Genomic DNA, 26,375 nt, shown 5'->3' on the forward strand with positions numbered 1-26,375 from the left:
CTAATCCTAGTTTCCCTCCGGTGTGCACATATATATCATATATGTGATCAGCAGCATGAGGTTATTTAGTAGTGATTCGACCAGATGAGTGGAAGTCCTTTGTTTCTTCAGCCTTGTTAATTTTGATGTATCACCTTACGTTTTGGATTTAACATCCACTTATCAGGGAGACTATGTGCAGTTTGTCTCTGTCTCTTTGCTCTTGGCTTACCACGCTCAACATGATTTCTTCTAGCTCCAGCCATTATTTTGTCCTTTCTAATGGCTGCATAATATTCCATTGTGTATAGATACCAGTTTTTGGATCCATTCATCTGTGGTGGGACATCTGGGTTGTTTCCATATCCTGGCTATTGTGAACAGTGCTGCAATAAACATGGAGGTGCATGTGTCCTTGTATCCTGGTTCCTGTTGTTCAGAATAGATGCCTAGAAGTGGTATGACTGGGTCATAAGGGAGGTCAATCTTTAGCTTTCTGAGGACCCTCCAGACTGCTTTCCAAAGTGGTTGTATAAGTGTACATTCCCACCAGCAGTGTAATAGGGTTCCTCTTTCTCTGCATGCCCTCCAGCATTTGTCCTTGGCTGACTTGAGGATGTGGGCCATTCTGACTGGGATAAGGTGGTATGTTAAGGTTGTCTTTATTTGCATTTCCTTTACAACCAGGGATGGTGAACATTTCCTCATGTGTTGCTTTGCCAAGTACATTTCTTTTTGAACAGTGTCATCCCCAGACAGTAACTTTTAAATGGTTGGAGACATGGTCCAAGTGGAACAAGTGCAAAACCCTGAGTTCAAATTGCAGTGCTGAGTGAGCCTATTAAAAAAAGGCCTTTGAAAGCTTTGTTTCCATATGCATGCATTTCTATTTGTAGTGGTAGAGACCGAGCAGGGCTTTGCACATGCAGGCTAAGCACTCTACCCCAGTTACATTTCCAGTCCCAGTAGTTATTATTTCTTAATATTGATCACATGCAGAAACAACAGTATTTGTGATATATTGCAGATACCAAGTAGCTGGGGTTATAGGTGAAACCAGTGACACCTAGCCACAATAACTCTCATGAGAGATAGCAGATCTCTCAAAAATAGGTCTTTTAACCCTATAGATGAACAATTGACAAGGTTGAATCTTGTCAAAGCCAAACCTCCAAATGCCTTTGCAACTGATAACCCAGAAAATGATTGCTGCATTGAGAAAACAGCATAAATGTGGAGCAGCAGACACACGCCTTCATTCTAGAAATCAAGATGAAGTCTTGAGCTAGTGGATCATACCTGTAATCCTAGCCACTTAATAGAACTGAAAGTTAGAGGATCGAGGTTCAGAGTCAGTCTGGGCAGAAAAGTCTGTGAGACTTCACCTTTAAAATAACCAGCAAAAAGCCAGGCTGGAGGTATAACTCAAGTGGTACAGTCTAAGCAAGCAATTCCAACAAGCACGATGCCCCAAATTCAAACCCCAGTACCTTAAAAACAACAACAACACAACAAACAACAACAACCACCAAAAACCAAGCCAGGTACAGTATTCAGGAGGCTGAGATCTGACGATGACAGTTTGAAGCCAGCCTGGGCAGAAAAGTCCTGGTGAGACTCTTATCTCCAATTAACCACTCAACAATCAGAAGTAGAGTTGTGGCTCAAAGTGGTAAAGCGCTAGCCTTGAGTAAAAGAGCTCAAGGACAGTGCCCAGGCCCTTAGTTCAAGCCCCAGAACTGACAGACAGGAAAAAAAAAAATTAAAATCAGGATAAAAATATAGGACAGTATTTGGAAATTAGTCAGGAACTAAGTTGTACTTACAAATACTTATGGAATAACAAACGAGGCTGTGAATCACTAGGTTTGTTTTGTGGCTGCGTGTCTTCCTAGCTGAGTGAACTTTTGAGAGACCTTATCTCCTCATTTCTTTGACCTCCCATTTTTTCGGTCAAGACTTTTGAGCATTGGGTTCCACAGACATGTGGGAGCAGGGACCCAACAGCTTCAGGAAGATACTACTCATTATTTTCTCCCACAGCCTTGTTCTCTAAGTCAGTTCTTCCTGAGATCAGGCTGGTAAGCTACAGCCTTAAGTGGACAGTGAATTGGGAGTATAATTATTTGAATATCACATGTCAGAAGCTAAGATAATAGGGAGTGGAAAGATGAAAGAAGAATATTTTACAGCTCAGAATCTGGAGGCAACTCTGAAGATGGAACCGTGGCCAGCCCATGGTGAAGAGATAAGAGGAGCCGGGCGCTGGTGGCTCACGCCTGTAATCCTAGCTACTCAGGAGGCTGAGATCTGAGGATCGCGGTTCAAAGCCAGCCCGGGCAGGAGAGACCGTGAGACTCCTATCTCTAATAAACCACCAGAAAACCGGAAGTGGCGCTGTAGCTCAAGTGGTAGAGCACAAGCTTCTTGAGCTGAAGAGCTGAGGGACAGCGCCCAGGCCCAGAGTTCAAGCCCCACGGCCGACCAAAAAAAAAAGAAAAAGAGATAAGAGGAACAGAAATGAATATGTCCTGATGACTTCTGACACCTGCTGATTTCTAGTGGAACAGAATCCAGAGTCCCTATTAATAATAAATGAGAAAATGAAGGTAGAGGATAGCCACATCTGAAGGATCAAACTCTACAAGTTAGGAGGGTCAGGCTCCCTTGAAGAATGAAGACTTACTGCCAGGACTCCATGTGCAAATGGCTATAATCCACACAGCACCCCAGCATGGTGTCTCCCTGATACTAGGGGTCAACACTAGTTAATGTTATTTAAGCTGCAGGCCCCTGGAGGTTTTGTCTTGATGGGTAAGAGAAGCTCAGCATCTCCTATTGACTCAGCTCATCATTTACACCCTGGTGGCAGTTAGAACAAAGGAACCTAAGACTTCTCATGCTCAACATTAGCATGATAATAGGGTGAAACTGGATTCTTTGTGGGAAAGGCTGATTTTATTACCTAGCCAACTAGTGAAACTTCATCTTAAAAAGGATCAGCTAGGTGCCTGTGACTCATTGTTATAATACTCCAAGCTACTCAGGAGGCTGAGAAGGGAGGATCCCAGTTCAAAGCCAGCCCAGATAGGAAATCCCATGAGATTTTTTTTTTTTTTCTTTTTTGCCGGTTGTGGACCTGAACTCTGGGCCTAGGTGCTGTCCCTCAGCTCTTCACCTCAAGGCTAGTGCTCTACTGCTTGAGCCACAGCGCCACTTCCAGCTTTTTCTGTTTATGTGGTGCTGAGGAATCGAACCCAGGGCCTCATGCATGCAAGGCAAGCACTCTACCACTGAGCCACCTTCCCAGCCCCATATTCTCATGCCCTTCTTTGTGCCAAGACATGCAATTACCATGTCAGTTTATTAAAAACAATATCACCCCATTATGGGTATCGACTCAGTCTCCTTATCTTATCTACTATGTACTTGACAGATTATAAAAAAAGGTTAATCCTAGAAATAAAAACAAGGCTGAAAAGCCTAAGTTGATGTCTGTAAAATGACTCAGAGGAAATGAGTGGGAACTGGTTATTTGAACAATTTCACTGGATAATATCAATCTGTGCTGTTTTCCTTCACACTGTGAAGAATGAATGGCCTCTTACGTACTTTTGGATAAAGTGAATGAGTTTCATGATAATATTTATGATCTATAATTTCTGTAGCAGAAATACCATTAGTCTCAGGGTCTCCGGTATCTGTGGACCTGTCAGCAGAGGGAAAATGTTCTTTAGGTTCTAATTCAGCATATAGATGTAGGTGTGAGTCATAAATAAGAGTCTTATAGACATTTCTGCTTGGCCTGGCTTTGAAGCACTATCCTCAGATCTCAGCCTCCTGAGTAGCTAGGTAGTTACCTGGCTTGAAAATGGTTACTTTCTGAATTACAGAAGATAGTATAGTAATTCTATTTCTAGGGTTTTTTTTTTGTTTTTGCTATGAAGATACTTGTTTCTGAGTTGACGGGATACAACACAACACTTAGGATTCTCACTTCAGTATTATAAATATAAAACATTTAGATGTTAGAAAATAGAGACGAGGTGAGAGAAGAAATAGAAGTGGTTAGCAGGGTTTTAAGATTGTGAATTTAGGCAGAGGCAATAACGCTAACCACCATAATAGCTAGGGAAACAGGGGTAATGTACAGAATAAGATTTAAAAAAACCTCAAAACCCAAAACAAGGCCAATGAATATTGCTTCATTCTTTACTCAGGGTTAAAGTTCATCAAGCGCTTCCTGTAATAGCTTGGGCTCAGTTGCTTTCCCTCTTAAATGAGGAGAGGTGGTAGTTTTTGGAAAGGATCCAATGAGTAGAAGAAGGTGATTTGTGTCTGTCTGGTCTCAGGGAGTAAGGATCTATATAATACCCCTTCCTGACAGGATTCCCCTGGTTTGGGGCCACCATCTATGACTCGTACTGTTGTATATTATCGCATGTTGCTCTGTCCTGAACTCTTATAGAACTCGAATCTCTAGGAGATGCCTCTCCACAAAGAAGGTGGTCATATCTGAAGGGGCTTTCTAAGTTGAACGGCTTCTGTGGCCCACATACTCCCTGTGCTAAGATCTAAGAACCCCTTAAGGAGCCCCCCTGTGTTCTGGACATTGCTCCAGCCCTGTGAAAATGCGGAAGTGCATTTTTGACATTGAGTCTGAGTCAATGCAAAGCATACTTGGACCATGGCAGTGGGAACTTATTCCTTCCTGCATTTATACTGAGTTTCTGACCATAGTGATATATGAATGCTGAGCAGGCATCTTAAAGAAACTTTACATTTTACTTGGGACTAGGTAGCGGGATTCTGCTTCTCTCCTCAAAGGAAAGCTTCTTTCCTCAACTTTCTGGTTTTTTTTTAAACATAATCATATCATGCAGGTGATTTAGCAATCCACAAACCCAGTGACATGCTATCATTGTGCCTGTTATCTAGGTAAGGAAGTAGAGACTGAAGAACATAAAAATTTCCAAAGCAAGGTAGTCAGTTAAGTTTCAAAGTGGTAATTGGATCCAAGGACTTGCGGCCTGGTAGAGTCCGATGTTCCCAATAGACTCAGCTCTAAGTACTAGTGTGTGTGTTGGGGGGGATGGGGAGGGGTTGAATCTAAGCCCAAGTTTCACTAGCTAGTGACTAGTATCTTGGATCAGCACTCTGAAGACTTGGTTTTGTCTGCTGTGGTTAGCCATGTTTAGAGTCCGGTATTTGTCTTGACGGTACTTGTCTCTTCTTGTTGCAGATGGCTGTGTTACTGCAATGTGCCGCAGTTCTGTGACAGTCTACCTCGGTACGAGACCACCAAGGTGTTCGGGAGAACGTTGCTTCGCTCAGTTTTCACCATTATGAGGCGACAACTCCTGGAACAAGCAAGACAGGAAAAGGACAAACTGCCTCTGGAGAAACGAACCCTAATCCTCACACATTTCCCAAAGTAAGGGGAGAACTCTCCACGTGGTTGGGTTGATTCCATTTAGCAACTTGAGGTTGCCAAATACATATACCAAAGATTGCATAAATAATAAAATCAAGAATGACAGAAAAGCATCCAAAGAGGAGAGAGATAAAGGACCCTGACTCCCTTTGTGAATCGTCAATGAATCTTTTCTTAGCATCTCCCATCTTTCCCCCCACACATGGACCATTTTCTATAGTGAGCTTCCATTTTGTTTTAGGTGTGTCCCTAAACTCAGAGCCTGGGCGCTGTCCCTTAGCTTTTTTTTCCTTTTTTTTTTTTTTCTCAAGGCTGGTACTCTACCACTCGAGTCACAGCTCCACTGCCAGAAAACCAATACGGGAAATGGGTGACCTGAATGTTTTAGTGTTTTCTGAAGCACTTAGGCCAAAGTTTGAAAGTCTCCCTAAGTCATAGTATGATTTCTGGGCATGCGAATATATTCAGTGGCTGTCTTTCAGATATATTCCTTTCCAAAATATTAAAGCCATTTTACTTATTTCACCATTACAGTTGCTACATAAGTGGCATTTATATTTTTATGTGATAGTTGTCATTGTGTTAATGGTCAAAGGACAAAGAAGGACCCTCCCACCCCAACATTAGGGTAGTAAAAGAGAAATCTTAATTACTTTGCATAGTAAGTTTTTTTTCCCCCATAGCAAATGCATCTTGCAGATATTTGCTAATTATAGTGTGTTTTGTTCCTTCAACCCATAGTTTTGGCATGCTTATGCTATTGAGTTTTCTTTTGCTACTAATGGTAGGGTAAAAACTACCACCTACTTCTCCTCTTAAATCCTTTTTCATCAAATATGACAACATCTGAGACCATTGTGGATCTATACCAACAGCTCTGGCAGTAGAATCACACTTACTGTGGTCTGACGGTGCTTATTTGAGTCTTGATCTCTGTTTCTGGGTGAGAGTTAGGACCCACATCCCAGCACCCAGTGACCCAGTGGGGCCTCTGATTCTCTGATGCATGTTCAAAGTTCAGACCCCCATCTTTTCTATCCTTGTATGCTTTCTCTTCTTTAACTAGTGCCTTCCTCTCCCTAATCTACAAATTATTTACAATTTTCTAATGGCTGATTTCTGTATTTCATTTTTTTTAGTTGTTTGTCTCTTCCTTCCTTCCTTCCTTCCTTCCTTCCTTCCTTCCTTCCTTCCTTCCTTCCTTCCTTCCTTCCTTCCTTCCTTCCTTCCTTTCCTTCCTTCCTTCCTTCCTTCCTTCCTTCCTTCCTTCCTTCCTTCCTTTCTTTCTTTCTTTCTTTCCTTCTTTCCTTCTTCTTTCCTTCTTTCCATCTTTCTTGTCAGTTGTGGGGCTTGAACACAAGGCCTGGGCACTGTCCCTGAGCCTTTTTGCTCAACACTAGCTCTCTACCTCTTGAGCCACAGGTCCACTTTCATGTTTTCTGGTGGTTAATTGGAGATAAGAGTCTCACGGACTTTTCCTCTGCAGGCTGGCTTTGAATCATGTTCCTCAGATCTAAGTCTCCTGAGTAACTAGGATTATAAGTGTGAGCCATCAGTGTCCAGCCTGTTTGGTTTGTCTGAACAAAACAGCCTGGCCGCTGTCCCTCAGCTCTTCAGCTCAAGGCTAGTGCTCTACCACTTGAGCCACAGCACCATTCTGCTTATGTGGTGCTGAGGAATCGAACCCAGGGCCTCATGCATGCAAGGCAAGCACTCTTCCACTGAGCCACCTTCCCAGCCCCTGTTTTATCTTTTTGAGATGGGTCTTGTTCCATAGCCCAGCCTCCTGAGTGTGGGGTATGAGTTAATAGGCCCCACAGTGTCATTCTAAAAGAAGTAAATGTACAGCTTGAAAAATGTACGCTGAAATACTTTTAGATATTTCTATTTTTCATTTATGTATTAGAGAAAGAAACTCAATAAGCCTAGGTGAGACTTGAATATCTGCCTGTCCACCTACCTTCCCTCCCTCCCTCCTGTCCTTCCTTTCTTCCTTCCCTCTCTCCTGCCAGCACTGGGGCTTGATTCAGGCCCACACACTTTGGCTTGGCTTTTTCAGTCACAGATGATGTTCTAGCACTTTAGCCATATCTCCAGTTCAGTTTTGCTGATTAATTGGTCCTGGCTAGTGTACCACTTCAACCACACCTCCAATCCAACTTTTTTAAAATTATTTTTTAAAATTTTATTGTAAAGATGATGTGCAGAGGGGTTACAGTTATGTGTCAGGCAATGAGTACACTTCTTTTTGAACAGTGTTTTATTAGTGTACACAGTGAGGGGTTGAACTGAAAGTCTGCCTCATGGCCATCTGGAATTACAGGTGTGAGCCACCACACCTGGATCATTCTTTAGGATTGAATACTACTCCATTGTATGTGTCTACTGAATGTTCTTTATCCCTTATCTCTATCTCCCAGTATCTTTTTCCTTTATCCTTATTTCCCATTTGTTATTTCTTTTTTTTTTTTTTTTGGGTCCGGTCGTGGGGCCTGAACTCTGGGCCTGAGCGCTGTCCCTTAGCTCTTCAGCTCAAGGCTAGCGCTCTACCACTTGAGCCACAGCGCCACTTCCGGCTTTTTTCTTTTTGCTTATGTGGTGCTGAGGAATCGAACCCAGGGCCTCAGGCATGCAAGGCAAGCGCTCTACCACTGAGCCAACTTCCCAGCCCCCATTTGTTATTTCTTCATCGTTTGATGGGCACCTAGGTTGATTCTATAGTTTATCTATCCAATCCAACTTTTTGCCAGTTAATTGGTCATAGCTGATGCTCTTCTATTCGATCCATACTTCCAGTCCTGATTTTTGTTCTCTTATTAGTGATAGAGTTTTATTTTTCTAGATAGCTTTCACACTTGGATCCTCAGATCTTGGCCTCTTCAGTAGCTAGGATAACAGATGTGAACCACCAGTACTTGGTTGAGTGTCTGTTTCTACCAGCATTTCCAGGTGTTACTTATGGGTCCCAAAACTTTGCTTTATAACATGGTGAGAAGATAAAATAATAATGAATTGCTGGTCACAATTCTGTCCTCACTGTTGTATTTGTCAATTTTTTTTGTGTGTGTGTGCACCAGTACTGGGACTGGTGTGTATGCAGTAGTACTCTGGGACCTGGAAGCTTCTATTTGCCTTTTCATTCGAGGCTGGGACTCTACCACATGAGCTACACCTCCACTTTTGGCTTTTTTTGGTGGTTAATTGGAGAGGAGAGTTTTCTAGACTTTACTTCCCCAGCTGGCTCTGAGCCAAGATCCACTGATCTCAGCCTCCTGAGTCCCCAATATTATAGTCATGAGCAACCAGCACCTGGCTTCAGGGTGGGAATTTGACAGTTATTTAACCTCTCTGTACTTGGTCCTTTTCATCTGCAAAATGCATGTAGTAATGATTCTGTTTCAACTGTCCTTATAACAATCTGGTAAATTAATGCACATCAACCCCTTCCAACACTACTTATTGTGTTGCAGTGTATGTGTGATAAGTCAAAATAAATGTATGGGAAGGTGTTTCTGTCTTAGAAGAGACCAGAACTGCCCAATGATGTCATCATTTTAGTTCACACTCTCTAGGATATTTCTGAATTGAAAACCAGACCCCAATGTTAGGGGGATTGTCAAATGTCTCTAGGGCTTTTGCCTCTCTAGTAATACATTAAGGTTTTTTTTTTTAATCTTGATTTTATTTTTGTGTCTAGGTTTCTGTCCATGTTGGAAGAAGAAGTTTATAGTCAAAACTCTCCCATTTGGGATCAGGATTTTCTCTCAGTCTCTTCTAGAACCAGTCAGCTAGGAATCCAAACAGGTGAGCTCCCTTCCTTCCTTCCTTCCTTCCTTCCTTCCTTCCTTCCTTTTCCTTCCTTCCTTCCTTCCTTCCTTCCTTCCTTCCTTCCTTCCTTCCTTCCTTCCCTCCTTCCCTCCTTCCCTCCTTCCCTCCTTCCCTCCCTCCTTCCTTCCTTCCTGTTTCCTTTTCCTTTTTCTTTGTGCCAGTACTGGAGTTCAGAAGCTGGGTACTATCCTTTAGCATTCTTGCTCAAACACCTGAGCCATCCTCTACTTTTGGCTTTTTTGGTGATTAATTGGAGATAAGAATCTCTGCCTTGATTGGCTTGAACTGTGATCCTCAGATCTCAGCCTCCTGAGTAGCTAGGACTCCAGGCATGAGCCACTGGTACGTGGCTATAGGCAAATTTCTTTTCACAGATCTCAGAGAGCAGCTACGAAGGTCAACCTGAAGTGTTAGTTGTAGCTCTCATTGCATTTATTTGTGGTTTTTCATTAGGAAAAGAAACAAAAACGCAAAGGCAAATATTTTCACAAATCTTCCTTTGCATTAATGTTAATGAGGAGAAAGTGAGTATAAACCAAAATCTTGCAGTTATGTCTTTGTGGATGCGAAGTGCAGGAGTGAACTAAATAGTTAAAATAGTAGTATGTGCAGGAAGGCATGGCTTGCTCATTACAGTTTAATGGGAAGTATAAAATGCCAGGCAGCTCAGCCTTGTAGCCAAACACTGGCTCTTTCTGAAGCCACTTAAAGGCCCAGCCAATGGCTGGATATATCTAGGAATCAGTCTAACTCATCCATGATGTCTGTTTCATGCACAAATTTACTATGAGGGTAATGGTGCCATAGTGAGAAGAGAGTGGTCTTGGGTCTAGGGATGTGAAGTGTTCCCTCCAGTTGGCCAGTGGCTTCAAATGGCGTCTTGTAAGGGAAGGAGACGGCTGCCTTTTTGATCATTATGGTTCCTGCCTTTGGCATGAGTCACACTCAACGGAGCCTGGTAGAAATACCAGAACATGAATTGATGGCTGGCGATGGCACAAGACAGAAGTCTTCGCTTTGATATCAAGGTTTGGGTGTTTTGTTTTGTTTTGTTTGAGAACTCTAGTTATTGGTAATATGTTGACTTGCGATGGTTGTATCCAGGAAAGGTAATTTTATTCTTAAGAAGAATTTTAGGCATAATCTCACTATTTTAAAACCTCATTGTGAAACCCACTAGGCACTATACAACTTGGGGAAGAGGGAAGCTGGAAGGGGAAAAACTTGGAGAGAATGAGAGATGGGGTAACACTGTTCAAACGAAAATTTACTCATTACCTCACTTATGTAACTAACCCTTCTGTACATCACCTTTACAATTAAAATGTAAAAATCTAAAAAATAAAAACTCATCATTTCTTAGTATGCCACAGGGGTTTATGTTTTTTGTTGTTGTTGTTCTTTTGTGCTGATACTGGGGCTTGAATTCAGGCCTGGGCACTGTCCCTGAGCTATTTGCTCAAGACTTGCACTCTACTCCTTGAGCCCCAAATACACTTCTGTCCCTTTGGTGGTTAACTGGGGATAAGAGTCTCATAAACTTTCCTGCCCAGACTTACTTTGAACCGAGATCCTCAGATCTCAGCCTCCTGAGTAGCCAGGATTACAGATGTATGCCACAGGTGCCAGGCTACCATGAGTTTTAGCAAGCATATACAGTTGGGTATTACTATCAAATATGGTGCAGTTGCATTACTCTGGACAGATCATCTGTACCCTTTGTAGGGCATTCATCATTCTACCCCAGCCCTGGCAACCTTTTATCTGATGCAGTCTAGTCTTCCAGAATATCAAATGGAAGAGATCATATAGTATATAGTTTTTTGAGTCCAATTACTTTCGGTCAGCAAAAACATTTGAGATGTTTGTTTAATTATTATTTTAAAATCTATTGCCCAACCTTGGATATATGTAATCAAATCCCTGTAAATCACAGTGCTTAGGGAATGAGGTATTTTGATTTGAATCAAAACCTGTTTTGTTTGAATGTTTGCTACCAAACTTGTCCTGTGTCTTTTTTTACTTTAGGTCATAATTTAATGTTTCTTATGCTTAAAACCCTTAGTATGCGCTAAGGTCTATGTGTGTGTAGTGCTGTCTCCTCTGTAGAACTGCACAGTCAAGAGTTGACTGGGCATACTGTGTGGTTCCTGGAGATGTCCACTGTATTTCTCTTTGGACCTGTGCAATTCACTTCACCTTTGTCCTGATCTTACCTAGCATTCGGATGCCACCTCTCCCTCAGTTGCCTAATTCCTCACCTGTTCCCCAGCAAGCACTAGAGCTCCCTTCTTTCAGAGATTCCTACAATCTTTTGTATGTATGTGTGTGTGGAGGGGAGTGGGGTGGGGTACCAGTACTAGAACTTAAACTCAGAACCTCAAACTCAAGGTCTTGCATTCTTTCTTGGTGTTTTCTGATCGAAGCTGGTGATCTACCATCTCAACCACACCTCCCCTTCCAGCTTTATGGTGGTTACTTGGAGATAAGAGTCTCATGGACTTTCCTGTCCAGACTGGCTTGGAACCACAGTCCTCAGATTTCAGCTTCCTGAGTAGCTGGAGTTAAAGGTGTGAACCCTCAGAGCCCATCTTTCCTAGAAACTGGACCATATGTATCCTGTTCTGGGTAGTGAAACATGACTGTACAATGGAACCATCCATGGATATTTGTGACACTATAAGAGAACATGATTTTCTTAGTCTGGGTTGTTGCTGGACATTGTGGACTTTTTAAAAGCTTTAGGTGATTTTATTTTATTTATTTATTGCTAGTCCTGGGGCTTGAACTCAGAGCCTGGGCACTGTCCCTGAGATTCTTTTGCTCAAGGCTAATACTCTACCACTTGAGCCACAGCACCACTTCCAATCTTTTCTGTTTATGTGGTACTGAGGAATTGAACCCAAGGCTTCATGCATGCTAGGCGAGCACTCTACCAATAAGCCACCTTCCCAGCCGGTTGATTTGAATGTGCAAGCATATCTGAGAACTATTGTGTAATATCATACTCATGTTGCCCTAGGTCCATATTTCTAATATGAATGCAAGTCTTAGATGGTCAGAGGCCCAGTTTTACCACCACAACAATAACAGATACTGTCAGAGTACTTTGCCTCTGAAACTTCCTCCTGACAAACTCTAGGAAACTAGAATTAATATCCCTTTTACTTGGAGGACATAGAAGATCAGAGAAGGTTAACAAGTTGCCCTAGACCAGATTTTCTATGAGATGGCATTGGGTTCCACTCCCACGCCTAGTTCCTGACTCCTGTAGGACATGAGAAGCCAGAACAAGCACTAAGTGCTCTCCTGTGGCGTGGGCTAGTGTTCAGCGTCGCCGGCTTGGGGAAAGAATGAGCAGAGAATGAACACTGCTTCCTCCCTCGGGCTTGGAACATCAAAGCTGTTCAGCAGGGTCCACTTAGTTCACTTATTGAGGGCCTCCAGAGAGGGTTGCTTTGTGAGTGAGAACTCCCTTTGATCTGTGCCTGCTCAGAATCTTCCCTGTCTGCTCTGCTTCTGGCCACATGTTATCTGCCATTCCATACACAGGCTGGAGCAGGCAGCGGTGATCTCTGGCTGCATGGGAATTTTAAGCTTATTTTTTGTTATTTTTGTTGTTGTTGTTGTTTTTAAGGTTGTGCCCAGTTAAGCTGAAGAGTACACTTCAGTCTTAACCTGAAGGCTATCAGAAGCAAGCTGTCTTGTGTTTCGTCGTAATTGCAATGTGTTCTCTTCAGGGGCGAGAAGAGTGTAATTGTCTTCTTAATTGGCATGTCTGCACATCTATGCAACTGTGAGAATGACATTTATAATGATGGCTCTAAAGTTTTGCAAGATACTCTTAAGATGTCTTCTGAATCATCCGCGCTTCCTCTTTGATAAAATCCATCTCAGTGTACTTTGAAATTCAGAAGGCCTGGGTGCTACAAGGAAAAAAAAAAACCCAAAACATATAGCCTGGCACTTAAGTGGATTTTATTTTGGGGGCCTTCCTGGGGTTTGAACTCAGGGACTTGTATAACTTGAGCTACCCCTTCAGCCTCGTTTTATCCCTGGTTGTTGTTGTTGTTGTTGTTGTTGTTTTGTATGTCGTGGGGCTTGAACTCTGGGCCTGGGCGCTGTCCCTCAGCTCTTCAGCTCAAGGCTAGTGCTCTACCACTTGAGCCACAGCGCCACTCCCTCCCCTGGTTGTTTTTAAGATAGGGTTTTGCTGTCTGCCTAGATGTGTGTGCCTGTGCCATACTCTACCTCCTTCCAGGCTTCCTGTAGTTGCTGGGATCATAGAGATACCGCAATGTCCAGGGAACTCTACGGAGATGGAGTCTCATCAGCTTTCTTGCTGGGGCTAATCTAGTATCTTGATTCTCCCAGTCTCAGCCTCTGCCATTGCTGAGATGACAGGGGCTCCTATGGGTTGAGAACGGGGCTTATGCCATTATCTGCTTGGGCTGGCTTCGTATTGCTACTTGTTTCCCCAGGCTTTATTTTTGATTAATTATGTTTTGCCAGTACCGGGGCTTGAATCCAGGACCTGGATGCTACTGTCCCTTGGCTTTTTTAGTCAAGACTAGTGCTGTAACACGTGAGCCACAGCTCTACTTGGAGTTTTATGGTCGTCACTTGAAGAATCTCAGAGACTTTCTTGGCCTTGAGCCAAGATCCTCAGATTCGAGCCTCCTGAGTAGCTAAGATTACAGGTGTGAGCCATTAGAGCCTGGCTTCTGTTCTTACCATCTTGATGTTAAGTGGTTTTTAGTTTAAAGATGACTTTCTATGGTGTTGGTTTCAGGTGTTCTTGTTTCCTTGTTGCCTATGCACATAGTCATCTCATATTTTTTTCCCCCTTTTCTTGGGGCAGTTATTAATCCACCTCCTGTGGCTGGGACAGTGTCATACAATTCAAACTCATCTTCCCTGGAGCAGCCAAATGGAGGTAGCACGAGTCCTGCCTGCAAGTCATCTGGGCTTGAAGCAAACCAAGGTAAGCTCTTAAGAGGGGTAAAAGAGAGGACACCCAGATGGAGAAAATGGATCTGTGATTGGCAATTATTATGACCCCGCCCATCACTTTCCCATCTTTTACTGCCCCCCCCCCCCTTTCCTCTGTCACAGAGGATATTGACCTCCATTCCGTCAACTCTGTTAGGAAATTAGTTGTATCAGTGGGCATTCACATTTTGTTTTATGTGTATATGATGTGTACCTATCGTTTGCCTTCTAAATTTTGATCTTTGTAGGAGAGAAGAGGAAAATGAATGACTCTCACATTCTAGAAGAGGCCAAAAGACCCCGGGTTATGGGGGATATTCCAGTGGAGTTGATTCATGAGGTCATGTCCACCATCACAGACCCTGCAACCATGCTCGGGCCAGAGGTGAGCAGGGCAAACGGCATCTGGGAGCTGGTAGGCGTCTCCTGTTCTTCCAGCCCCTTAAGCTCTCAGAAATGAAGCCTTCTGTTGTCAGCAGAGAATTAGCCTTCTGTCTAGGTTTGCATGGACCCTGGTGGTCCAGGTGGGAAGGGCAGGGTTGGCTAGTCAAGAGATCATTTCCTTCAAAGAATATCACATCACAGAGCCTCATGCTAATAATCTCTCACAGTTGCAACTCTTTTTATCTTGATGTATTTCTAACCCGGAAAACGTTACAGAATATCTGTGGTTCAAAACATAAAACAAAACTCTGGACTTCTAGATCCCTCTAGTTGTTAACATTAGGCCCCATTTCACTCTATAAATCTGCTTTTCTCTCTTGTGAACCATTTAGAATGGCTTCAGAGTTGAAAAGAGATAAACACTTTACCCTTAGCTTTCATAGGAGCAACGATATTCACTTTCAAAATCACAATGCAGTTAGCACTCTTAGAACATTTAGCTTGGCATATTAGCACTCTTAGCAAAGTTAGCACTCAGAAAATTTGGTTATAAAGTTTTCTAATATAAGGTTGCAGACTATAGTCCACAAACTGGATCTAGCATTCCAGCATTTTCCTTCTTTCCTTCCTTCCTTCCTTCCTTCCTTCCTTCCTTCCTTCCTTCCTTCCTTCCTTCCTTCCTTCCTTCCTTCCTTCCTTCCTTCCTTCCTTCCTTCCTTCCTTCCTTTCGTTCAAGGCTAGCATTTCACCAACTGAACCACAGCTCCATATCTGGTTTTTGGCAGTTAGAGATAAGAATCACCTGGACTTTCCTTCTCCCATTGACTTTGAGTCTCGATGGTTAGATCTCTGCCTCCTGAGTAACTAGGATTACAGGTGTGAGCCACCAGTGCATGGACTCAAATTTGTGGCTCAAGTGACTCTCCCATGTCAGCCTCCAGAGCAGCAGGAGGCTCCTATGTGTGGCTGTCTTTGCATGTAGTAGCAGGTTTGAGTAACTGGGATCTGCCAAATATATGCATCTCAAAAGCATAAAATACACCCCTCCTACCTTGTATTGAAAAGTTTGCTGGCCCTGGTGTAATATACATCCCATATCTAAATTCCCCATCGGTCTAAATGGTGTCCTTTGTCACAATTATTGCTGTTGTTGAAGGATCAACTAGGGAACAAAGCATTGCATCTAACTTTGATTTCCTCATGCTTTTAAGTGTCTCTCTTTTTGTGGGCGGTGCTCCAGGTTGAACCCACGGCCTTAGTATGCGAGGAAAACACACTACACTCAGCTATATTCCTAGTCTGCTAAGTCTCTTTACTTTAAAGCAGTAATTTTCCAGCTTTTTCTTGGCCTTTTGATATGTTGTTGTTGATTCTTGGTCACCACTTTTGCTGTCTATTTGAATTTGTCTTTGCTTACTGGTTATTAGATTCAAGCACTTTTAGTAAAAGTACTGCTGCTATCTTGTTACATGATACTTATTGCAGAGTGGCTTAAGCCATGGGAGAAATGGCCTGGATATTATTTTATCAACAATTTTTATATCTTCTTACTATAGCTCTATTCAATAAAAAAAAAGATTAAGTTTTGCTTTGCCATTTTTTTTTTTTTTTTAGGTATTCTGTGATATTGAGGTTAATTCAGAGAACTGGACTGTTTTAGTAGAAATATATCCTCATGGACTAGGGTTAAAGCCTAACCTACATGAGGCCCCGGGTTTAATCCCTGGCACCACAAAATAATAATAATAAAGCTAGGCACTGATGCCTTATGCCTGTAATCCTAGCTGCTCAGGAGGCTGAGATTTGAGGATTGTGGTTCAGAGCCAGCCCTGGCAGAAAATTCTGTGAGACTTGTATCTCAAATTATTCGCCAAAAAGCCAGAAGTGGAGTTGTGACTCAAGTGGCAGAGTGCCAGGGAGAACATAATACTCCGAGTTTAACCCCCAGTGCTGCTCCCTCAAAATAATAATAATAGATCTCTTCATACGATTATTCTTTCCCATTGTGATGTTTGGTCTGTGAGGACTTCAAGCACTTGTTCTTCTCTTCTCTGAGTCTTTTTTTTTGTCGGTTGTCTGCCTTGAACTCTGGGCCTGGGCACTATCCCTGAGCTATAGGGGCTATAGCACTTTACCACTTGAGCTACAGCACCACTTCTGGTTTTCTGGTGGTTAATTGGAAATAAGGGTCTCACACAGACTTTCTGCCCAGGCTCTGCGTCCTGAGTAGCTAGGATTATAGGTGTGAGCCACTGGTGCCCAGCTTCTTCTCTTAGTCTTTTAAGGATTGAATATTTTCACTGATCTTAGTGTTTTGAGTTCTAAAGTGGACTGCAATCATGGTTGAAATTTGTTAGATGGATTTCGTAGTGTGTGGAACTGGCTGGTACTGGCGCATGCATGGAAGCAAGCAGTTAAATTTTAGGAGTTTTCTAAGCTGGTTGTTAAATAGCTTGGTGGCTTGAAATTGATCACAGTGGTGCCTGGTCACATGGCCATCCAGCTACTGTAGACCAATGAAAGCAGCAAAGTGCTACCAGTTAGGACTTTTCCTCCCTGAAGAGCTGTTTGTGGAACATTTATTTCCCTGCACTGCACTGATGGATTAAATAAGACGAGGAACACAGAGTACCGGCCCTTGCTGTAATGTCTGCTGTGGTTTAGTGAGGGTCAACAGATACTCCTTAGCAAAGAAAACTGTTCTCTGAAAAGAGGTGCTAAAATAGGAATGTGACCACTGTGTTTTGGTCTTTTATGAGAATTTGGGATCTGTCATCACAATGGGTCTTTTAAAGCTGAAGTAAATGAGATTATTATTATTATGTTTTTAAACAAGGGACTGGCAAACTATGGCCCATAGGCCAAATGTGATTTACTCTGTTTTATTTTGTGTTCTAGCTAAAGTCTTAACTGGAGTACTAATGCACCTATTCTTTTAGTACATCTGTTCCTTAACAGAGCATCTGTATCTGCCTTTGTACTGTAATAACAGTTGAGAAGTGAAGACAGAGATCTTATGGCTCAAACAGTCTAAGATGTTTTTTCTCAGGCACATGATGGAAAAATTGGCTGATAGCTTATCTGGCACCTTGGTGGTCCTCAGATTTCTCCCACTGCTTTACTTATCTTTTCTATTTTGTCTTCAAGACTTGAGGAATGTGTGTGCGTGTTCATGCATGTGTGTCTGCATGCATGTGTGTGTATTTGCGCCCTGGAAATCCGCAAACGCGTACCTGACTAGAACAAAGAAGAGAAGCTTTGATGTGCCATTGCCTTCACAGAGTAGCTGTGTGTGACCTTTTCCTGTCTCCTGCATCCTAGACCAATTTTCTGTCGGCACACTCAGCCAGGGACGAGGCAGCGAGGCTGGAAGAGCGCAGGGGTGTCATTGAATTCCATGTGGTTGGCAATTCCCTGAACCAGAAACCAAACAAGAAGATTCTGATGTGGCTGGTTGGTCTACAGAACGTCTTCTCCCATCAGCTGCCCCGAATGCCAAAAGAGTATATCACACGGCTTGTCTTTGACCCGTAAGCTCTTCCTTCTCTGTTTCCCTGCCCCCCTTGATCCCAAAGCTTGGGTACTGTCCTCAGGGCTGGTGCTCTCCCACTTGAGCCACAGCTGCACTTCTGGCTTCTTTATTGGTAGTTAATTGGAGATGAGAGTCTCATGGAGTTTTCTATCTAGGCTGGTTTGAACTGTGATCCTCAGATCTCAGTCTCCTGAGTAGGTAGGATTATAGGCATGAGCCTCTGGTGCTCAGCTTAAAATGTTCTTGTTAACATGCTCTGTATTTTAAGTTACTATTTGGCTGTCCTGTACTCCATTCATTTAGCAGTATACACACTTAGAAGCTATATTAGCTTTTTGGTAATCCACTCATTCTTGGATTAACTACTGTGGTGCCTGATCTGTAATGTTTTTTTTTTTTTTCTTGATCCGGTCCTGGGGCCTGAACTCTGGGCCTGGGCGCTGTCCCTCAGCTCTTCAGCTCAAGGCTAGCGCTCTACCACTTGAGCCACAGCGCCACTTCTGGCTTTTTTCTTTTTGCTTATGTGGCGCTGAGGAATCGAACCAAGGGCCTCATGCATGCAAGGCAAGCGCTCTACCTGAGCCACCTTCCCAGACCCTCTGCAGTTAATTCTTACTCAAAAACATTACAGATCAGGTAGAGCGCTTGCCTTGCATGCCTGAGGCCCTGGGTTCGATTCCTCAGCACCACATAAGCAAAAAGAAAAAAGCCGGAAGTGGCACTGTGGCTCAAGTGGTAGAGCACTAGCCTTGAGCTGAAGAGCTGAGGGACAGCGCCCAGGCCCAGAGTTCAGGCCCCATGACCGGACCCAAAAAAAAAAAAAAAAAGAAAGAAAAAGAATTAACTGCAGAAGTGTGTATCACGTTTGTCATGACTTTGAGCTCTCTTCTTGATTCTCACCATGGTTCCCTGGGCATAGGGTATGCCAGTTCCAAAACACCTCCACACATACTTTCTTGCTACTTTTAGACATTGAAACTTACTAGAGGACATTCAATTTTGTTCTGGTGGGTGCTCTGATGATGTCTTTTGTTGTCAAGTCCTAGGTAAAAGTATAGTGACTAGAATGAAGGAAGTTCCCACAGAAATTCAAGACATATCTCCCCCCCCCCCTTTGGTTAGTTAGTGATCACCCAGAGCATCCTTATAAAACCAAGATTGGTAAGACTTTGATATAATTTTATCCTTTCAGGAAACACAAAACCCTTGCTTTAATTAAAGATGGCCGTGTTATTGGTGGTATCTGTTTCCGTATGTTCCCATCCCAGGGATTCACAGAGATTGTTTTCTGTGCTGTAACTTCAAATGAGCAAGTCAAGGTAAGGAAAACCCAGGGTCTTAGAAGAAAAGCAGAGTGTGGGGTTTGCACCAAAGCTGTGAAGCTTGGAGAAACTCTCTCTATTCTGTGTTCAGAGAAGACTGCAAATAGAGCTCATGGTTTTCTGAGACGAGTCTTCTTACTCTAACTGTGTGTTCATGTAAGACAGACATGGGGGAGAGAAGAGGAAAGTTGGGTTGTCAAAACGCACCCTCACTGTGCAATTCATGATGTACCTGAAGTGTACTCTGTAGCCAATGAAGAGAGCTTTGAAAGTAACGCTCAGTGTTTAACACACACACACACACACACACACACACACACACACACACACACACACACACACACACACACACACACACACACACACACACACACACACACACGGTATCATCAAGCCACCAGAAAGGTTGTAATTGATCTGGATTAGGAAGGTGATTTAGCCAGTTAGACTACAGAAAGATTCTATGATTCCTAAAGTACTTCTATAAAGGAAGTTATGAAGAATTTGAGTGCATTCATGAATCAGCATTCTTGTAGGGTTTGGAATGTGTTGGAGTTTTTATTTTCCCTACTTGTTAACTTATCTCCCCTTATCCTGGGCATGAATCCCTTCCTCCCTGGCAGGTGTGGCTGTTTTATTGCTGTTGTAGTTGGTCTGGCTAGACAACCCATGTGACAAAAAGAGGTCCTATCTAGATTATGTAATGACCTCCTCTGCTGCTCTGAGGAAACAGGGAATCAGAAATAAATCCTGAGAAGATTATGCATTGAGTATTCAGGGAGCTCTAAAAGCTACCATGGAAAAATATTATTGTGGGTGGTGGAAAGATGAGAAGAATGATTGCATGGTCTAAGATAATGTCCAGTAGAGGCCTATTGTAAGCTGAAACGTTGCAGTGATTGCATAGATGAGCTATTAAATCTTCTAATAGCCACATTTTAAAGAGAAGCAAGTGGAAACAGGTGAGATTAGTTATTAATAATATTTTGTTTTGCCCAGAATTCAATGTTATGAAATATTTTTGAGACCTTTTGGGTTCTTTTTTTTTGTTTTTTTTTTTTATTTTTTTGTTACTAAGTCTTTGAAATCAATTGTATATTTTACACTTCTAGTATGTATCAATTTGGATGAACTATATTTCAATAAGACACATGTGGACCCTGGCTCCTGTATTGAGCAGTGAAGGATGAAATATGTGGTTGATTCCTTCCTCAAAGAAACTGTGTCATTCACAAAAACAAAGAATGAGTATTCTCTGCTCAAAGACATTGGGTACCTCTGATTTCAGTAGCAACCTTGTTCTCTGACCACAGTCGCCATTGTGGCTTCTGTGAAGTGTTTATTCTCACAAAGCACAGTGGAGGTGTGTGAGCACATCCAGGACCAAGTAAGTCAGGTCTTACTATTTGGATTGGGGAAATAAAGAACTAAATTTATTGGAGACTCTGTTTTCCAAAGGATTCTGACAGTATGTCTTTAAATGGTATTATTTGTACTGTTACATTCTTCCCTCCCCCAGCAAAGTGAGAAATGTTCAAGTACCCAGGTGTTTCTAAACATCTAGAGTTTAGGACTTTAAGGCAATTTTAACTGTTCATAGAGGTTGTATAACACTTACTTTTTCTCCCTTCCCTTCCCTTACTTTTTCTCCCTTCCCTTCCCTTCCCTTCCCTTCCCTTCCCTTCCCTTCCCTTCCCTTCCCTTCCCTTCCCTTCCCTTCCCTCCCCTCCCCTCCCCTCCCCTCCCCTCCCCTCCCCTCCCCTCCCCTCCCCTCCCCTCCCCTCTCCTCCCCTCCCCTTCCTTCCCCTTCCCTTCCCTCCCCTTCCCTGGCTATCTTTGAATTCTTGATTCTCCTACTTCCTTCCAAGCGCTAAGATTACAGGCATGCCCACCTGGCTCAATTGTATAAATTGTGTTTTTAGAGATAGGTATACAAGAACTAGGCACTGGTGGCTCACTCCTGTAATCCTATCTACTCTGGAGGCTGAGATCTAAGGATTGTGGTTCAAGGCCAGTCCAGGCAAGAAAGTCCTTGAGACTCTTATCTCCAATTAATTACCATAAATCAGGAAGGAGGGCTGTGTGTGGTTTAAGTTGTAGAGAGCTAAACTTAAGCATAAAAGCTTAGGGACAGCACCCAGGCCCTGAGTTGAAGCCCCAGGTCTAGCATGCACAAGTGCATGCATCTGAGAGAGAGAGAGAGCGAGAGACAGACAAGACAGAAACAGAGAGACAGAGACACACAGAGACACACAGACACATAGACACACACAGAGGCACACGGTTATAGCAAGCACCTTGTTTGGAAAGGTTAATTAAGGTTGATTTGGACACTTTTAGGGATGCCACAGGGAAACAGAATATGAGTTGCTGCTTTGTCTTGTTACTTCTCACAAGGGCAGTTTATTGTATTCCCTACACTGTAAAATTTTAAAGACTTGAATGAAGTTGGAAAAAAATGTCATAAATTCAGTAGAAAGCCCTAGAAAAATAAAGTCATTTCTTTGTTAGTGATCTGAAAGTGTCGTTTTAGAAAATGAAGATTAATATTACAAAATAGAACAGGATGAACAAATTGATGAAAGATATTATGTGTATACATTACCTTTTTAGGGACCAACTGTTTAGTGCAAATAGAAATGGGAGAAACAGTTACATCATTAATTTCCTGTCTTTTCATTGCCCCATGTCTTTAGTTAATAATTAATGACCAACTCCGGAGCCAGGTACTACCTTAGATACTTAGATTTTCAAAGGCATCTGCCAACCCCGAACACTGGAACACACAGACATTCTGCTTCACCGTGGGGTAAAACTCAGTGAATCCCAGTGCTAGTAGCACTTGCTTGTGAAGTCAGCAAATCTGTATTTACTATATTAAATGTGTGGCTATGTCTTTAAAATTATATCCAGGGGCCAGAGGTGTGGCTGAAGTGGTAGAACACCAGCTGAGCAAGAGCAAGGCCTTAAGTTCAAACCCCAAAATAATATCTGTGTGTATAAGTAAAAGGAAATAAAATTTTGTCCAGTCATTTAGGTGAATCAAGGTTATCTTTTAATTCCTGTGAGTACTTTAATATTTTCATGTGAGTTTATCTGGTTTAAGAACACATAAAAGGTAATATTTGAAAATATGCCCGAAGCACCTTATCAGGTTTTAGAATATGTTTTTCATCTTAAAACTCCTTGGTCTTGATAAGTTTAAAATTATATAGCTATTTATCTCTATAAAATTATATAGCTAAAATTACATAGCTAGTGTGTTCTGGCTGACCTGGAGATTCTTGGCTTTTCCAGTCCTCTTTTCCTTATTCTTTTTTGCTTGTTTGTTTGTTTGTTTTTTGGTTGGAGACCAGGACTCAAACTCTGTACCTGATTGCCTGATTTGCTCATTGGCTAGCAATCTACCAACTGTGCCCTCCCCCCCCCCCCCCCCCCCCCCCAATCCCCAGATCTTTCTTGAAAAGGTCTGATGATAGCAGGTTAGAAATTCTGTGTATGCTGGGCGCTCAGGCCCACTCAGGTCTGTAATTCTAACTACTTAGGAGGCTGAGATCTGAGAAGTCACTGTTCAAAGTCAGCACAGGCAGGAAAGTCTTCCTTCAATTAAACACCAAAAAAAAAAAAAAAAAAAGCTGAAAGCAGAGCTGTGGCTTAAGTGGTAGAACACTAGCCTTGAGCAAAAAAAAATCTGGGACAGCACCCAGATTCTGGGTTTAAGTCCCAGGACTGGCACCAAAAAAAAAAAAAAAAAGAAAAAGAAAAAATCCCACAGTAATTTTAGAAGGGTTGATATTATGTAATGCAGAGCAAAACACTTGGATTAGTGATTTTCTAGTGATCATTAGCACTTTTCATTTATACGCTTCTTTAAATCTAAGATTCTGAAATACTTTCAAAATTAAGCAGAAATTCATTAAAAGTATTTACTCCAGGAAAACTTAACATTTTAGCTAGGAATTTTTGTATCTGAGTTTGTAGTTTCAGTGTATTATGGCCAAAGAAGCAAAAACATATTTTCCAATGTTGTTTTTTTATCTTGAACCAAGAATTTTGAAGATTTTTTGTAGTTCTCTCCCTTATTTTCAAAGTTCAGAAATTGTTATAAATTGTTAATATTAGATTTCCCCCAGGAGAGTCTCTGTTGGTAATATACACATATATATGTTATGGTAAAAATATGTTATGATCATATATATGTATATGTATATATACACACACACACACACACACACACACACACACACACACACACACACACACACACACACACACACACACACACACACACACACACACACACATATGTATCTCCAAGCACAATCTCTTCAGTTTTCCAACATTTCCTGGCAAGATTGTAGGATTTTCTTTTCTCCAAGACCTAATCCATTTGTCTGCATGCTAACTTGTGCACAGGGCTATGGAACACACCTGATGAATCATCTGAAAGAATATCACATAAAACACGACATCCTCAACTTCCTCACATACGCTGACGAATATGCAATTGGATACTTCAAGAAACAGGTAAGTGGCTGGGACTGTGGCTTAGTGAGTAGAGTGCTTGCCTAGCATGCACAAAGACCTGGGTTCAATTCCTCAGCACCACATAAACAGAAAAAGCTGGAAGTGGCGCTGTGGCTCAAGTGTGGCTAGGGTGGCTAGCCTTGAGCAAAGGAAGCTCAGGGACAGTGCCCAGGCCCTGATTTCCAGCCCCAGGACTAACAAAAAAAGAGAAGAAAGAAAGATGAGAGAGAGAGAGAGGGAGGGAGAGAGAGAGGGGAGGGAGGGAGGGAGGGAGGGAGGGAGGGAGGTTAAGAGAGAGAGAGAGAGGGAGGGAGGGAGGGAGGGAAGTTAAGTGTCCCTGTGTGGCTGTGTTCAGGTAGACAAGTCTGAGAGACTTCCATCTCTGTGATAGTCAAGCTGGATCATGGGGGCTTGTACCTGTCATCCCAGGGAAGATGGGATGGGTATCACAACAGGAAGTAAGGCTCTATCCTGAAAATAACCAGTGAAAAACAAGATTGGAGGCATAGCTCAGCAAATAGTTCCATAGTTTCAGCCTGTTAAGATTGAAGCTCTGAGTTCAAACCTCAGTAGTACTACCCCCCCACCCCCCAAAAAAAAAGAAAGAAATAGATACATTTAAACTTTGAAATGGCCGTAGTTATTAAGTAAAAATTAAATGTCCAGGCTGCCACTGTGCTTGAGATGTCAAGTATATCTTTGTGCCCAGTGATGGCACAAAGGGATCTTGTGACACATTCTGCTTGGACTAGCCAGAAACTACAATCCTCTGGTTCTTAGACTACCAAGTAATTAGGATTACAGTGGCACGAGCCACAGGTGGCTTGTTATTTGGATAATGTTAAAGTGTTATATAATTTTCTGTTTGCACTATTTGAATGACATGAGTAGTTTTCAAGCTAATCCTCTTCCTAGTATGTCAAGGAGATGGAAGGGAAGCATGCTGGAGTCCTTTCTCTGTGCCTGCATATTGTTAGCACTCAGTAGCTATGTGATCCAGTGTCCATATGAACGAATGGATTTGCTTTGCAGGGTTTCTCCAAAGAAATTAAAATACCCAAAACCAAATATGTTGGCTACATCAAGGATTATGAAGGAGCCACCTTAATGGGATGTGAGCTGAATCCTCGGATTCCGTACACAGAGTTCTCTGTCATCATTAAAAAACAGAAGGAGGTACGAATTGACTGAGTTTTATATCCGAGGTAGATGGTGTTTCACTGGGTTCCATGTATGTTTATCTAATGCTGTCATAATGTTTGCCTGGCTCCTTTTTGGGTCATTAATCCTTAAGAGAGTCAACCTAAAATGTAGAATATACAATGATATGTTTTATCATTTCCTGCCAAAGGCTTTTACATTCTGGCCTCAATCATCCTTCTCCTTCCCTCTATCTTCCTCTCCCTTCTCCCTCTTTCCCTGTCTCCTTTCCTTCTCTCTTCCTTCTCTCACTTTGTCTGTCTGTCTGTCTGTCTGTCTCCCCCTCTCCCTCTCCCTCTCTCCTTCTCTTCCTCTCTGTCTCAGCTTACATCAGCTTACATTGTTATACAGAAGATTTCATTGTTCTATTTCTACACATATTTATAATATATTCCACTCTAACCCCCTTTATCACTCTCCCTCCCCCTTTCCCGCAGCTTTTACTCCTCTATTTTCATAGTTGCAAATGATCTGCTTCAACTACATCCACCTCTTTCATCCTCTTTGCTAGCCTGGCTCCCTTCCTTCATTGCTCACCACAGCAGTCCGCTGCTCTGTCTACATCCATATTTCTCTATTGAGCAATAACTTTTTATTGAGGATCTTTGTGCTGTTTTCATGTGTACTTACAGTGTATTTCAAAATTATTCATCCTCTTCCCTTTCCACCTCTCTCTTTCCCTTCTCCTCCTAAGTAGTCCCTTAGACTAAGGTTCTATATTTATCTATAAATATGTAATTATCTATATGAGTATATATGTGTATGTCCATGAGTGTGATATCTTTCAGGTCTAGTCCCCCACATAGGAGTGAGTGAAAACATATAGTGTTTTGTTCTTTGAACTGGGCCTGTCTCATTCAACATTCGATGATACATACCTCTTTCCCTCATCCTATTTGAATTCTCCACCCTCTTGCCGCCCACCCTTTTCTCCAGATATGCAAGGCCCTGCTCTGCTCTCAACCCCTGCTTCTACTCTTCCTGTTTGGGTTCTAATTATTCACGTTCCATGGGCCTTACTTCAAGTTCTGAAGGCTTCTCTTTAGATACCTGAAGTGATTTGTGATTTGACATCTGAGTAATGAGTTTCATGCATCTTGAGCAATGAAAGAAAGAGACATAGGCATTTTAAATTTCCCAAAAGCAGAACAAATCAAGTAACAACGTAAGAAGAGTC

General features: G+C 42.3%; 1 protein-coding gene across 1 annotated transcript in view; it reads left to right on the forward strand.

Annotated features, from left to right (window-relative positions):
- The window catches only part of Kat2b (lysine acetyltransferase 2B), a 104,216-nt gene that overhangs the window by 64,741 nt on the left and 13,100 nt on the right, over positions 1–26,375 (forward strand). Inside the window, exons 6-13 of the mRNA XM_042679890.1 lie at positions 5,222–5,413; positions 9,111–9,217; positions 14,103–14,225; positions 14,482–14,618; positions 17,939–18,147; positions 19,342–19,468; positions 23,888–23,998; positions 25,031–25,174. Coding sequence (XP_042535824.1) covers positions 5,222–5,413; positions 9,111–9,217; positions 14,103–14,225; positions 14,482–14,618; positions 17,939–18,147; positions 19,342–19,468; positions 23,888–23,998; positions 25,031–25,174 — 1,150 coding nt within the window. The remainder of the gene's footprint in view (positions 1–5,221; positions 5,414–9,110; positions 9,218–14,102; positions 14,226–14,481; positions 14,619–17,938; positions 18,148–19,341; positions 19,469–23,887; positions 23,999–25,030; positions 25,175–26,375) is intronic.

This window comes from Dipodomys spectabilis, unplaced genomic scaffold (assembly GCF_019054845.1).
Source record: "Dipodomys spectabilis isolate Male_0828 unplaced genomic scaffold, ASM1905484v1 ptg000054l, whole genome shotgun sequence".
Taxonomy (NCBI): Eukaryota; Metazoa; Chordata; class Mammalia; order Rodentia; family Heteromyidae; genus Dipodomys; species Dipodomys spectabilis.